At 46.1% G+C, this 15708-nt stretch overlaps 1 protein-coding gene across 1 annotated transcript in view; it reads right to left on the reverse strand.

Annotated features, from left to right (window-relative positions):
- Positions 1-15708, reverse strand: part of LAMA3 (laminin subunit alpha 3) — a 254797-nt gene that overhangs the window by 90305 nt on the left and 148784 nt on the right. Inside the window, exons 30-32 of the mRNA XM_032421296.1 lie at positions 14281-14396; positions 12883-13094; positions 11685-11889 (exon numbers count right to left, since the gene is read on the reverse strand). Coding sequence (XP_032277187.1) covers positions 11685-11889; positions 12883-13094; positions 14281-14396 — 533 coding nt within the window. The remainder of the gene's footprint in view (positions 1-11684; positions 11890-12882; positions 13095-14280; positions 14397-15708) is intronic.

Consider the following 15708-nt stretch of genomic DNA (forward strand, 5'->3'; position numbering starts at 1 on the left):
GGGTGAGGAGAGAAAGAGGAAGTGGGGGCCAGCCTTCCGAAGCTCAATCACAGAGCTCCACGGCTGACGTCTGGTGGGACCCACATGCTGATCTTTTCTTTTGTGGGTCTAAAGAAAGTACTAGGAAATGTGCTTTATATCAGAACGTTGGGAGTATATTCTTTAAGAGATTTTTTTTTTAAAGATTTTATTTATTTATTTGACAGAGAGATAGAGAGAGAACACAAGTACAGAGAGGCAGGCAGAGGGAGAGGGAGAAGCAGGCTCTCCGCCAAGCAGGGAGCCGGATGTGGGGCTCGATCCCAAGACCCCAGGATCACGACTGAGCTGAAGGCAGCCGCTTAACCGACTGAGCCACCCAGGCACCCTGGGAGTATATTCTGATACGAAATATTTTATCATCAACTTCTACCAATACCTGTTAAAATATCTTACCCAAGGGACCATCCTGAAAAAGAGAAATCTAACTTGATTTCCCACTAAGTTTGTCTTTGGCAAATATCTGCTTATAACGAGTACAGAATTTTGTGTTTGATTAAGAACACACACTGGAGACCAGGCAGCCTACCTTTGAATCCCAGCTTTGCTACTTACTAGATACAGAACCTTGAGCAAATGAACTTCTTTACAGCTGAGTTTACTTATCTGTAAACATGGAGACAATAATATCGACTTTGTAGGATTATTGTGAAAATTAAATAAAATAATATATGGAAAAGCCTTAGAGCAGGGCCATGCACACATATAAGAATTTGCTATTATTACTCTTGCGATGGCATTGGCTAAGGGGAGTGAATGGGACTCCCTTTATCCCACTTTGCACACCTAAAAAGACACAGTGTTTTACCTGCAAGGCCTATTGGCTGGTCAAATGTCATTTCAGGTGCAGGCCCATCCCCTTGTCTTCCTCCCCACCTGATACCTGTAGAAATTCTTTTTGTAAGGAAGTAAATGGTCTCCAAATCATACATATGGCAATATAGATAGAAAGGGTCAACATTCTGCTTGAAGTGATCACTCCAGTGTGGTGGATGGAAACTTTGGAAGGGGGTCAGAGACTCTTCTGGGAAGCTGGATAAACTATGGGCCACTCACAGATTTTTCTTTCTTTCTTTTTCTTTCTTTCTTTCTTTTTTTCTTTTTCTTTTCTTTTCTTTCATTCATTCATTCATTCATTCATTCTCTTCCTCTCTCTCCAACACACACAAATTTGCATTCACTCTCAGAGGGTTCCTAGGCCCTGATTGATAATACCTGCTCTCTTCTTGTGAATCTCAGACTAAATGCAATCAGACAGTCCAGCAAAAAATAAAAAAAAAAAAAAGAAGACCATTGCCAGATGACTATTTCTGGAGGGAGTAGAGAGGGTGGAGCACAAGACTCCGGTGGTCTAGAGATGGGAATGAGGAGAGTACAGACAGCCCCGCCCAACCAAAATTGTCAGAAAGAGGAACCTTCGATCAGGAGAGGAACTTGGAGATGGCCTGACTTAGCCTGAGCAGGCTCCACTCCTCTCACCCGGCTGGAAGGAAAGGATGTTGTGCAGACTGTGCTATTGTCACCAACAGCCAACTGAGCAGCTTGTCGAACCAAAGTCCATGTTTCTTTTAGCAAACACGCAGGGCTTCTGGCTTACAGGTGCCTTAACTGAATGCTGGTGCCAAGGGAGCCACTCACATACTGAATGCCCTGGGTGGACAAGGCCGAAAGGGGCCCCTGGAGCAAATGACCTGGACCCGGGCCTTGAAGGCGAGGACAGGCATACGGGAGCCTATTTTTTATATTTTCACTTGAGTGGAAAAGAAAGGAACTGGAGTGTTTTGTAGGGAGGGCAGCGTGGAAGCTGCTTGTTGAGATGAGGAGAAATGGAAGCAAAATCATTCCTCGCCTCTGTATTTCAGCATGCTGTGATGGTGTTGGTGAAGACAGGTGGGCTGAGGCCATGTGGCCACGTCAGTGACGTAAGCTCAAGCTCTGGACCTCACTCCATACCCAAGTAGCAACTGAGCGCATAGGAGTGGATGAGAAAAAGCAAAAAGCCGAGCAGAGTGAGGAGAGCGGGGACCTATGAGTTGACCCTGAGGACCCCAGATGGGACTGACAGGGAAGGGTTAACCAAAACACAGAGAATATAACCTCAGGATTCCTGAGCACTGAGTATATGAATCCTGGGCAAAAAAACAAGCAACCAAAGGACTTTTTGGTGGTACCATGACAACAGGGAATAAAACTGTAAAGTCTGGCTGAACATCTCTTAGAAACTACCTGAAGTCAGCCTGACCTCGACACATTTCTCCAGAGAGATGCTGCCCAAGGATCTGCCCTCAGTGCAAAGAAAAGAAGTTTCCATCAGAAGCTGCCTCTAGGAGCAGAGTGGCAGAGCTGGGGGTACAAGTCAAGTGGATTCATCTCCAAGGCAATGGGCTCATGGCCAAGCCTTATGTAATAACATCTGTGCATGTGTGGGTGCTCTCCATGTGCACAGACAACTAGAAAATCGAGTGTTAGAGTGAACTCTACCCTTTGCTCGTTAAGTACACTGGGTCTCTTAATATCACACTCCCATCAACTCCAGTCGTAATCTAGAATCCAAAGTCTACTTCTGCATTCATCGATTCATTCAATAATCCCCGAGTGCTTCCTACACACATATCCTTGTGTTAGGGGATGCAGGAGGGAGGGGAAAAGTAGAGTAAGTCCATCTTGACCTTGGCACATTCTCACTGAGAACACAGGACAGAGAGATGCAGGAAGTGAGGTAATCATGTGAGAAATGGGAAGACTAGCTTGAGGCATTGAAATGAGGAGGATGTCCCTGTGGACGCACAGGCTTCATGCCTTCCAGAGTTTGTGCTTTTCACACATAATCCTTGAAGGATATGCAGAATTTGGGGTAACAGTAGAGCGGGGAGGAGAACTGATACCTGGAGAACTGAACATATGTAAAGTGTTTAAAGAAAGTAAGAAAACCAAGCCAGAGAAGAAAGCTGAAAAAAGGCTTAAGTTAGGGAAGGGGGTGGCCATATTACCACGAAAGCTGGTCTTTATTCTACCAGGGAGTTGAGACAGGTTCTTGTGCAGAGAGATGTGATGGAAGTGGCACCTGGCAGACCCAGGTGCCCCCAAGGCAGCCTGCACACAACATGGTGCTCGCCATGCCACATTGCCATTGGTGGCTAGTACAACTTCCCCTGCCAGACCGTGACCTCTGATGCATGAGGCACAGCACCCAAACTGGAGCAGGTGCTAGATATAGTTTGAGCAATAAAACATGCTGGTATCTGACACCATAGAATTTAAGGCAAAAATAAAAAATCACAGTAACTGAGAAAAATGTTTCACCCTAGTTAAATAAAAATACTGAGAAGATAAAATCATAAACCTATATGCATTTATCAACATTGCCTCAAGTTCTGTAGACTAGATTAATAGTTCTATGTATTAGCGCCAAACTTATGGGGAAAAGAGATTTTTAAATCCCAGGATAATTGTGTACTTGGCATACTCCCTTTCAATTAAGGGGCCAAAAAAAAAAAAAAAAAAGGAATGAATGAATGCATGAGTAAACCAGGAAAAGGAAGGTCAATTAGGAAACCACCAATATCATTCAAAGATGAGGGAGTCAAAGAACTTAACCAAGGTGGCAGCAGAGAGCAGAGAGCCATGGAAAGAAAAGGGATAATACATACCTTGCCAGAAGTTGACACCTGATCAACTGTAGGGAAAAGGGGTTGATTCTAAGATGATACTGGGATTTCAGGCTTTGGGGACTGGAAAGAGACTGTCACCAGTAAGTAGAATTAAAAAAAAAAAGTCAAAGAGAGAAATGGTTTGAAAGGCAAGACAATGACATGGGTTTCCGCTATGGAATCAGAGTTGGAAGAATTTTGGAGTTGTGAGGGCCCTTCAAGGTCATCTACTACTTCATCATACATGTGAGGGGACAGGTGCTCAAAGAGTTTAGGGGACTTGTCCAAGGTCCCTTAGGTAAAACCTATAAAAGAACCCAGGTTGAATTGATTTGCAATGAAGGTGGGATAAGCTAGCCATCAAGGGTCGGGACCAGAGCTCTGGATCTGGAATCATCCAGGAGTGGGGGTGGTTGAAGCCAGGAGAATGGTCGTGGTTTCAGGGGGACAAAGTATAGAGGGAAGAAGGCAGACAGCCAAGTACTTGGCAAATAGTAATAATAGCTAACACGTACTGGGTGCTAGTGTGTCAGATACTGTTCTAAGGTCTCCTGCACAGCATAATCTTCTAAAGAACTTTATGAGATAGGTGCCTCTACCATCTCTATTTTATAGATGAAGAAATAAGGCAAAGAGAGAAGAACTGTACTCCGATCACCCAGACAGTGAGAGGCCATGACTGATGCAACCTTGTGCAAACTCACACCACTCATCCTCCCAGTCTTCAGGAGACTGAACCAGGGACATAGCCACAGAGAGACATGGAGAAAGACACTGTTATTTCAGAAGATGAAGGAAGACAGAGAAAATGTAGGTAAGAACTCTGAGTTCCATCCCTGTGGCAGGAGCCCCATCCACCCTGCTCACCACCATGGCCCAGTGTCCCCCCGACACTGCCTGGAATTTACCATTCCTATTAATAGATGAAGTGCATCAAAGGAATTGCTTCTCCAAGTTGGTAGGGCTGATGGAACTATGCCTATAGCTGGAAGCACTTCGTCCCAAGAATGCCAATTCTATGACCTTTCTGGGTATTTTATTTTTACATCTAACACAAACATTTAGTAAATCTGTGAGGATTCTCGGAGATAGAGGTCCCCCCCAAAAGGCATTCCTCTTGCTACTGCTCTTCTGAAAAGGTACATTTGTACATATGGCTTCACTGAAAGATCCAGGTGGATCACCATCTCCTTTACTTGAGCTCAAAATAGACTGAAAGTGGTCGGTATCACGCTAGTTTTTAAAGCAGTGATTCCCAGCTTCTCATATCTGTCAATGATTGACGAAATCTTCAGAGGATATTCTAGCACTTTTGTTTGTTCACAGAACCCAATGACATAATCTTCCATTATTAAAAGCAAGGCAAAGTACTTTTTCCATCGGCCTTCTATCAAATTGGATTAGTGTTGCTATTAAAAACAAAATCTTGATCAATATAAGGAACTTTAGGACCTCAGCCTAGCGTTGACCAAAATAATGGACTCTTTGGCATTTGTACAATTTTGCAATATTTTGTGTGTTACAGAGATTGAAGAGGAAATAGAACAGAATTTTAAATGTAGGTAGGAAGGTAGAGATAATTTTACCAAACGTTTAATGGCTTAGGAAACTGAGACCCAGGAAGGCAGAATAACTTGCCCAGTCTTCTAGGTAGTTTATGACAAAGGTGAGTCAAGGACTCAGTTTTATAGCCCCAACTTAATTTATTCCCAATTGCCTCTAAAATTACACCAGTTTTAATTAGGTAGAGATTGAATATTGTGGATTGCTACAATTATTTTTGTAACTTATTTTAAAGTAGATTAATATTTATAACAGTTTCATTTTCTTTTAGTATGATAAACTTGAACACCTATAAACAGTGAAATAAAATTTGAAAATTCCAATTTTTAAGCTTTGTGATCTGTGACAATTTGTACAACTGCAAGAGAATCTGTTGTATCTGAGAAAGTATGTGTTTTTCTTCTTGTTGCAAGTTCCAGGTAGCTTTGATCATTTCTTTCCCATGAACTTTAGTTTCCTCTAAACACATTCTTCATTTTTATTAGGAAATTTCCTTTGGGGTGGGGGAAGAACATTCTTTCTTCTAATTTTTTTTTTTTTTTGCATTTTTGCCCAAAGGGTTTTCTTAATTTTATATTTTAAAATATCATATGGTAAAATTGACATTTTCTTTTGTTGTAGAGTTCTATGAATTTTAACACACATAGAAATTCATGTAACCACCACCATAATCTAGGATACAAAATAGCTCCATGACTTCAAAAATCTCTCTTCATAGTCAGATCCTCCCTCTACTTCTTACCCCTGGCAATCTCATATCTGTTCTCCGTATAAATCTGTCTTTCTAGTATTTCCTAAAGAAATAACCCTTTGGGTAATCAAAAGCTTTTTCGGCATCAACAGTGGAATTAACACGAGCAATTTGTGTAATTTATAGTCATAATAAACTGAAAGTTTTTCTTACATTATCTAAGGGCCTTTTCATGACAAATCTACTTTGATCATGGAGAGATAAGTCATCCCATCAGATTATTATAGTCTCCTTGGTAATGTCAAGATAAACAATTTCACATCTTGATTTAGGTGTGGTACAGGATAATGAGATTCCATTCCTGTTGATGTTTCCTTGGGTTTGGGCAAAACTATGCAGCATGCCTTGGTCCTGAGTTAGGACTTTTCTAGTCTACTGAATTGTCATTGCTATTTGCAACTAATCAATCACTGAACACTACAAAAAAACTAATGATGTACTATATGTTGGCTAATTGAATTTAAATTTTAAAAAAATGAAAAACAAATTGTCATTGACTAGTGAGAGTTTGTTAAACACCCCTTATGATTTCTACCTAAGATACTATAGTAAATCTATGTATCTATCACAGATGGCACCCCAATGCATTTTTACGATTTTTAATGCATTCTTGATTTCCTTTTTCTGTGGCAGCAGAATTCAGAAACAATGTGTGAGGCTGTGTTTGCAGCAATTTATTCTGTTGACCAGTTTTTACCTCTTAAAATTCTCCCATTATTTCTCAGACAGAGAATTCCTCTCTGTCTCCTGCCTGAAAACTGTTTCTCCATCTCCTTGGTTCCTTTGCCTCCTACAGTTAAACAAAGGTACCCCCGCAGAACACACACCTGCTGTTTCCTCCTGCGTGTCCACACCTACTCCTTGGGGTCCTCATTAGTCTAACCTATTCCCAAACTTCCATCCCAGCCCCAAGCTCTTCACTTGGATGTTCTGCTTTCAAAAGAAAAACCGAAGTAGTCATTATGGAAAAACAGCACTCTGTTGGTCTGCCTTACACTTATTTTTGTGGCTTCATTTTTATTTTAATTATATATGGGAGTACTGTAATGTGTTCAGTATTTAGGGCTTTAAGTTTCTTCCTGCAGATGTGATGGAGTCTACTACAGAATCCTGGGCTCCATCCTCTGCCAGGACTCCCACTCCCTCATAACCGTTCCATGCACACTTGTTGATCTTCCTCCCTTGCTCCTCCCAGAGTTTTTCATCCTCCAGGTTAGGCATTGCTTATTCTGCTGTTCAAATGGAACCTGTTCTTTTGGCCTTTTTTTTTTTTTTTTAAGATTTTACTTACTTATTTGAGAGAGAGCATGCGCACAAGTGGGGGGGGGCAGAAAGAGAGGGAGAAGCAGACTCCCCTCTGAGCAGGGAGCCCCATGCTGATGTGGGGCTCGATCCCAGAACCTGAGATCATGACCTGAGCCAAAGGTGGACACTTAAACGACTGAGCCACCCCGGTGCCCCTCTTTCAGCCTTTCTATACCCAGATTCCTGCTATGATACCTCTTGAATGAGCAGAGGATTTTAATGGTAAGGCCTCCCCTTCTGTTCATCCTGCATTTTCATCAGACTATTCTTTATGCTGAAGGATTCACACAAACCAATTCCACATAAAGACACTGAATTATTTCCTCTGATTTGTTCTTCAAATATATTAAAATGAAAACAATTATTCCTAATTCAATCTGTTTGCCTTTTTAGTAACACCCTGGATTTCCTTTTCTGAAGCCAGTTCTAATTCCACGGTTTCCTTGGTCTGCTAGATATACTAGGGGAGCTCTCAGGATGTTTGTGTGTTTTTTAATTTATTTTTTATTATATATATATATATATTAGGTGGGAGGGGCAGGGGGAGAGGGAGAAAGAGAATCTTTTTTTTTTAATGTTATGTTAGTCACCATACATTACATCATTAGTTTTTGATGTAGTGTTCCATGACTCATTGTTTGCGTATAACACCCAGTGGTCCATGCAGTACGTGCTCTCTTTAATACCCATCACCAGGCTAACCCATCCCCCCACCCCCCTCCCCTCTAGAACCCTCAGTTTGTTTCTCAGAGTCCATAGTCTCTCATGGTTCATCTCCCCCTCCGATTTCCCCCCTTCATCTTTCCCTTCCTACTATCTTTTTTTTTTTTTTAACATGTAATGTATTATTTGTTTCAGAGGTACAGGTCTGTGATTCATCAGTCTTACATAATTCACAGCGCTCACCATAGCACATACCCTCCCCAATGTCTATCACCCAGCCACCCCATCCCTCCCACCTCCCACCACTCCAGCAACCCTCAGTTTATTTCCTGAGATTAAGAATTCCTCGTATCAGTGAGATCATATGATATTTGTCTTTCTCTGATTGACTTATTTCGCTCAGCATAATACCCTCTAGTTCCATCCACGTCATTGCAAATGGCAAGATCTCATTCCTTTTGATGGCTGCATAATATTCCATTGTATATATATATACCACATCTTCTTTATCCATTCATCTGTTGATGGACACCTTGGCTCTTTCCACAGTTTGGCTATTGTGGACATTGCTGCTATAAACATCGGGGTGCACGTACCCCTTCGGATCCCTACATTTGTATCTTTGGGGTAAATACCCAGTAGTGCAATTGCTGGGTTGTAGGGTAGCTCTATTTTCAACTTACTGAGGAACCTCCATACTGTTTTCCAGAGTGGCTGCCCAACTTGCATTCCCACCAACAGTGTAGGAGGGTTCCGAGAAAAAGAATCTTAAGCAGGCTCCACACCCACTGCGGAGCCCAAAGCGGGGCTCGGTCTCATGACCCTGAGACCATGACCTGGGCCGAAATCAAGGGTTGGACATTTAACTGACTGAGCCACCCAGGCGCCCCATGTTTGTGTGTGTTTTAGACAGAGGTACTGCTGACATGTTTCAACAGCAACAGAACGGCTTGGCTGACTGTTTCAACTGTTGTTCTAACTCTCCCGTGACCACCTTTTCATACCCGAGATGGAAGACCTTGTTGGTGTTGCTCTCTTGGCTTCCTGGAGAGAAATATTCCATCCTCCTTAACCTTGTGTCTGTTTCCATTGAGAGCCACACATTTTATTTACAAACACTCTGGAGCTCTGGTGTCAAATATTCATGACTGGCTACCAGTTTGCTGTCTCTAAGAGGGTACTGATTTTCAAGAAAGGGAGACTGGTACCTCTGGGAACATGAAAAGGGAGAGGTTCAGTGGTAAGGGAGTGACGGAAAATAATAGTGCACGTTCGCCATTTGAGGGAAGAAGACCCTGGTAGAGACAGAAAAGAACAAGATGAAAAGCATAGTGGGGCTGATAGCCCCCAGACGGAAAGTGATACCCATCCATGAAAGAACAGAAGGAAAAAAAGACAGCTCTGTGAAATGAAGAAGTCGGGAGAGGAGATGCCAAGAGGAATACCAGACAGCCCAGCTGCTATGAGGCAGCATGGCCGTGTGATAGACCAAATCCACGGGATTCTGGCATTTGTCCAGCTACTGTTTTGGACCAAGGGCTCAAAGAGAGGGAATGGAGGCAATTGTCCCTGGGGAGGCAAATCTAGGTCAGTAATGAAGTCACAGGATCACACACATCTTGTCTTTCTCTCTCCCTTCTATACAGTTGATTGCGTCTTGATCGGCACAGCCAGGTTCTCTTAGCCTCCCAATCCTCCACCCTCTGCAGCCACAAGCCTGCAAGCATCTCCTGGGCACGGTGCATCTCTGCTCCTAAGCATTCCTGCAGGTCTGTGCTTCCAGCCCAGGTGCCATTGTCTTTCTCCATCAGTTACTAACTGAAAATAAGCTAGACGTTTTCATGGACCCATGGGTGCATTCGAGACCCAATGTAGCATCTTCAGTAATGAGCTCTAAGAGCCTGACTTCCATCCGGAGAATAGCTTAAGCATCGGAGGGAACAGAACCTGATATATGTTAACTAGTGGTGATGAAATAATTCTGGATATCACCTCAAAATCCTCTGTGCAAATCGCCTTCAGTGTAGGCTCACAGTTTGAGAAGGATGAGCAACTGAGCTGACTCAGGGCGGACTCACACCTGTGGTTTTAAAGACTCGGAAGGTTTCATGACTCAAGTTGTTACTCAGCTTCCTTTCCTGTGGCACAAAGGGGCTGTGAGGACCCCGGCAACAATTAAAGGTGTGGTGAGGTGTCCTTCCTTAGGAAAAGTGAACGTTGCTGTTACAGAGAGTTAAATTTTGTCCCCAAAAAGATATGTTCAAGTTCTAATCTCCAGTACCTGAGAAGGTAATCTTATTTGGAAAGAGGGTGTTTGCAGATATAATCAAGTTAAGATGAGGTCATGCTGGAGTAAGGCGGGCCCTAATCCAATATGACCGGTGTCCTTCTAAGAAGAGACACACAGAGAGAGGAGAATGCCATGTAAGGACAGAGACACACCAGGAGGATCCATGTGATGGCGGAGCAGAGACTGGAGTGACGCGTCTATGAGCAAAGCAACGCCAAGGATTGCTGGCAGCACTAGAAGGTAAGAGAAAAGCATGGAACAGATTGTCTCCCAGGGACTTTAGAAGGGCACGGCACTGTCAACACCTTGATTTCAGGCTTTTAGCCTTTAGGACTATGAGAAAATAAATCTCTATTGCTTTAAGTCATCCTGTTCGTGGTAATTTGTTAGAGCAGCCACAGGAAATGAATACAGCCGCCCTTGAACTCGAGTCGCGGATGCCTGCCACCCGCAGTAACGGCCCTCCACCCCCCCACCCCGGCTGTCACACCCAGATCACCCACACAGACCCCAGAACGTCTACCCCCCAGAGGTAGGGGGAGTGCAGGGCGGGCGGTGACCCTCACACTTGCTCCTGCACACTGCCATATGCCAAAGCCCCGGCTCAGTTTCCCCCCCCCCAACATAAGCCCCTTGCCGACTCCTTCCAGCCTCTTTTCCTAGAAGACTAGATCCATTCTGCATCCCCGGGGGCCATTCTCCAGTCCTGCTGAGATCAGGCTGATCACCTGCAATCGTGTGACATTGGCCTCTAGTTCCCCACGCAGAGCTCAACCCACAGAGCTGAACCTCTTAGCGACACAGCATCTGTGGGAGCCGACCTTTGCCACTGTCCCTTACCAGTCGTGCCCTGGGCCTCTCAGTCAGTCCCAATGGCAGCCCCACTCTCAGGTCGGGCTCTCCAGCGTGTACCTTCTTCCCTTGCCTGCCCACCGCCAGCCAAGGCCCACCGTGGACGCCCCAGCACCCCTTCGAGTTGCCTGTCTGAGGGCGGCAGGCCTGAGGCCTGCGGACTTTGTCACGCACTGTCCTCAACAAAAACACCATGAAGACTTAGAGCCCAAACCTAAATACCGATAGACAGGTGCTCACCACACAGGGACACAGTCAAAGAAAGGATAACTTAATTATGCATACATATGGGCCACCCCGAGAACAATGCTGCAGGGCATGGGCAAAGCGGTTTATGACCCCAGGCGCCTGGCCGTCCACCTGCCCTGGCTCTGCCAGGCTACCCTGAGCCTGAGGGGCCCAGCTACTCCACACACCACACAGCCCATCCAGGGTGGGGAGCTCCACCCTGAGGTGAGCCCAGTGCTGGCCTTGAACCCGTGAGACACAGGAAGGAATGGTGACTGGTGTGTGCAGAGGACATCTTCCGTTCCCATAAGACGACCTAACAGGGCAATCCCCCCGGGCTCACCTGCACTGCCCGTGGTCCCTGTCGCACTCCGGGGTGGCGGCCCCAACGGTGCCCCTCCTGGAACAGTTGCAGCCTTCGCAGCCAGCCAGGGGGTGGAAGCTGAAGGAATGCGTGTCACACACCTCACACTGGGGCCTGACCGTGTGGGGAGGGCAGAGGCACTTCCCCGTCATCTCTTCACAAAGGCGTGGGCCACAGTTGCATGCTGGCCAGGGAATCAAGAGACACGGTGTAAGGGAGAGACGCCACCTGGCCTCCAGCAGGACTTCACCAACTGCCAACATTTCCAGAAGCTTCCAAGGGGTCTGGGAGAAACGTCTTGCTTTTTCTTCATTATGCCATTATTGAGTGTGGCTGATCTGAAAGGTACCTCTCTTGGGGCCCAGACCAACTATACCAAATGCTCACAGCAGACACAGCGTGTGAACGCTGACTGAGGCACAGCTGCGCCCACTGGCACCAAGACAGGAACTCAAAGGAAGCCACCCAGCTGTAGTTACAGGCCATTCTAATGAGACGCCTCTCATCTGTCAGAGGGGCCTCTTCTTACAGGCCCCCTGCAGGGGCTCCACGTCACCTTAGCGCAACGGAGCTCCAGGTCAGGGCATAATGCAGCAGCAGGACCCTCATTAGACAAAGGCTGGTCTCCAGGTGAAGACTCTGTTTGCACCACACGTGCACCCCTCACTGCCACCCATGGCCTGTGCTGACCCTATGTCTCAGGCCACAGCATGTTCTTCGATAAAAGTCCCCAGGCTTCCCCTTCAGAAAGCACTATGCTCCTGTGACCCTGGCTCTCCTCCTATTTCAATTGAGTTTTGGTTAGGCTGAACAAATTGAAGGGGCTTCCATGAGGAAGAGGGATGGAGGAGTCCAATAGTTTGATCCTTAAGGCTCTTTAAATTCACCTGCTCTGCCAAGCACATGGGTCACATAGCACGGGAAACACAAATTTTTATCTTCTAGAACCTACCTACTCAGACTGTGGTCCATAGACCACTGGCATGGACATCATCTGAGTGATCAAAAGAAATGCAGACTCTCAGGCCCCAGCCCAGGCCTCCTAAATCAGAATCTGCTCTTTCACAAGACCCCTGGGTGAGTCTCCAGCACAGTGAAACTCAAGAAGGTCCACCCTAGATGAGCAGCACCCACCTGGGACCAGAGACAACCTTGGATGCGCCGAACGTGCACTTACGCTTGCAGTGTGGGAATCCGTAGTAGCCCATTCGACAGCGAGTGCACTGCCGCCCAATGACACTGGGCCGGCACGGGCACTGCCCGCCCTCTGGGTTGCAGTGATGGCCAACGGCCCCAGTAGGGTGGCACTCACAAGGCAGTGCGCCCTTGTGGTAAAGGGCCACCAGGGACCTGGCGGAGTTCTTGCAGAATCCAGAGGCCGTCTGGGGGCTATGAAAACAAAAACAGCTCATGGCATTATCCCGGGAGGCATGCCCCACAGTAAAAGTCCCAAACTTCTCCTTCCCATTTGCTCCACCAACTGGTGTTTTGGGGGAGGGACTCTGGCTGTGGAGTCTGGGAAGAAATGAGAGAATACCCCACTCCTGGATTCACAGTCAGTGACAGCCAGCCTTCCTTCCACCCATCCACTCCAGAACACATCCCAGGACTGGTGGGTGGGAGCTTTTGGTGGCTGAAATAAAAGGGTGAAAATTCACCTATAGGATGAATTCTATGGTATGTGAATTATGTCTCAAGCAGTTACAAAAAAATTATACCTAGATGTGTATGCACCAATAACAGTAACAATGGGAGGGGGAGGCAGCAAAGTGTCTACTTTTATTGAATGCTGTGTATTAGAAGTTTTGCCTACATCTCACTGAACCTCACAACCATCCAACCAGTTAGGCCTAAGCCTCATCTCATAGGTAAGACAACAGAGGCTTCTAGAAGTTAAACAACACATCCAAGGCCACAGAGCTACAGAGTGGCCAAGCAGACTTTCAAACCCCCTAGCTATTGGACTTCAGAGCTTTTACTCTTAATGTTTTCTATACAGGAGACTTCTGCTCACCAGGGCCCCCTGGAGCTCCTGGGTCCCTCAGGAAATCTGCAAGGGGACAGGGTGGGTCTGCAGAAGAGAAGAGCAGGAGCCCACACGCAGGGCTATCCTAGGCTCTTGGCATTCAAGGATCCAGGGAGAGGGGACAGGGAGGTCCGCCTCTCTGTGACACTCCCCACTCAATCAGATGGCAAAGGAGAGGGAGAATCTAGGCTGATGTGCTTCCCGGAGGAGGGCACCCCACATGGTATCTTTTAGGAATCTGAGTTGGATAATAGGATGCAGCAAAGAGGCCAAGAAACTCCTAAGCAGCCCATGAATCCCAGCTCAGAGGGTGAACATCTGGAGGGATCAAAGTTGAGGACAGTAATCTTGCCCAAATGGGCAGCACAAGGTCTGGTGTAGGATGGTGAATGCAGAGGAAAAGCATCTCCCTCCCCGGACCCAGGACGCACTGCCACTCCCATGGGCCCTAGGAGGAAGAAGACAGACCCAAAGGCCAAGCCCACCCTGGACCTTGTGCTGAGCGTGAACGTGGGAGAGGCTGAGGAAGCTCCACAAAGTGATACTTACTCAATATAAAAACTGTTTCCTCCACAATTGGTGATAAACTCAAATGACTTGTCCACTGATTTTTTGTGAAGTATTTGGTAGTCGTAATCCTCCGCAGGCACCACTAGAACACGGACCTAAAGGAAACCTGTCAGCATGGCTTTGGATTTCCAACAGCAGGGCACACCTACGGCTATTTATTATACTTTCTCTTCACTACGACCAGCGTTCTTTATTGTGAAGCCCAAGACCACATGAAACAGGATTTATGAGAAAAGAATCGCAAGAACAACCCTAAGCCAGTGTTAAAGGTTCAACCCACATTCCTATGTTAGAAATGGAGTGTGCTGGGGCAGATCCCTCAGAGCACCTGCTCAGAGAAGCAGCAGCCTCAAGTGCTTGGTGGCGACAGGACATCTAAGGGGTCATCAGGGGCCTGTTAGGAGGGCCAGGGCCCCATGTGATCTATACCGGGGATGACCCTGGATCACCAAAGGTCACATTTTGTATTTTTAAAGGTGAACAAACCAAAATGGCAGAACCAATGGGGGAAACTCATACCATGGCTTGCCCTGAAGCTTATATCATGTCAGATATTCCGTTATGAATAACTGCAGCCCTAGTCTTTAACAGTGCTGCTCGGCTCTCTGTGCCAGTTTCACTCAGACTATTCCAGTAACAAATGCTATAGGAAATTTCAAATGTCTTTGTCAACTAGTCACCAACTTATAGCTTACAGAGAGCTCACTGCTCTCGTGTTATTCGATCAGTAAGCATTTGCCGAGCACCGTGTGCCAGGTGGTATCCTAGGCACGGGGGATACAAAATGCATCAAGTCAGGCCCCTGTCTCTAGGAAGATGGCCTCCTCCCAGACAGAAGGGAGCATGAGCAAGAAACTATAGGCTCACACAGCAGGGCCTGGACAATGTTACCTGGCTCTCTGGAAAGCTTTACAGGCTTTGAGTGACCTTGATTCCATCAACCAAGATCATGAACAGGGTAGAGGATACTTGGGGTTGTGCAGGTAACAGGCTTACATTTGAGGGACTCATGAGGTCCCCAGCTAGGCAGATATGCAGTAGATGGTCCCATACTGGGCCCAGAGCTCAGGAAATATCAGAGATGAATTCAGAGATGTGGTGTCATCCCCCCACCCACAAGAGAGAACAGAATCAACGGATACAGATGATGTTATCCAAAGAGTAATGACAGAACAAGGGGCCTCAGCATCACACCCAAGGGAACGCCACCATATGTGGACAAAAGGAAAGAGAAATCACTGAAGGAGCACTCCAGAAAGTGGGAACAAAATGAGAGAAAGCAGCTATGGAAGCTCAAAAAAGAAAGTTGCAAGAACAAAGGAAGACTAAATGCTTCAGAAAGAGACCAGTCAGGTGAGGTGTGAGGAGGGACTGATGCAGAGTGAGACCCTGGTTCACCAGAGCTTC

The sequence above is a fragment of the Phoca vitulina genome, unplaced genomic scaffold (genome assembly GCF_004348235.1).
Source record: "Phoca vitulina isolate PV1807 unplaced genomic scaffold, GSC_HSeal_1.0 scaffold24, whole genome shotgun sequence".
Classification (NCBI taxonomy): Eukaryota; Metazoa; Chordata; class Mammalia; order Carnivora; family Phocidae; genus Phoca; species Phoca vitulina.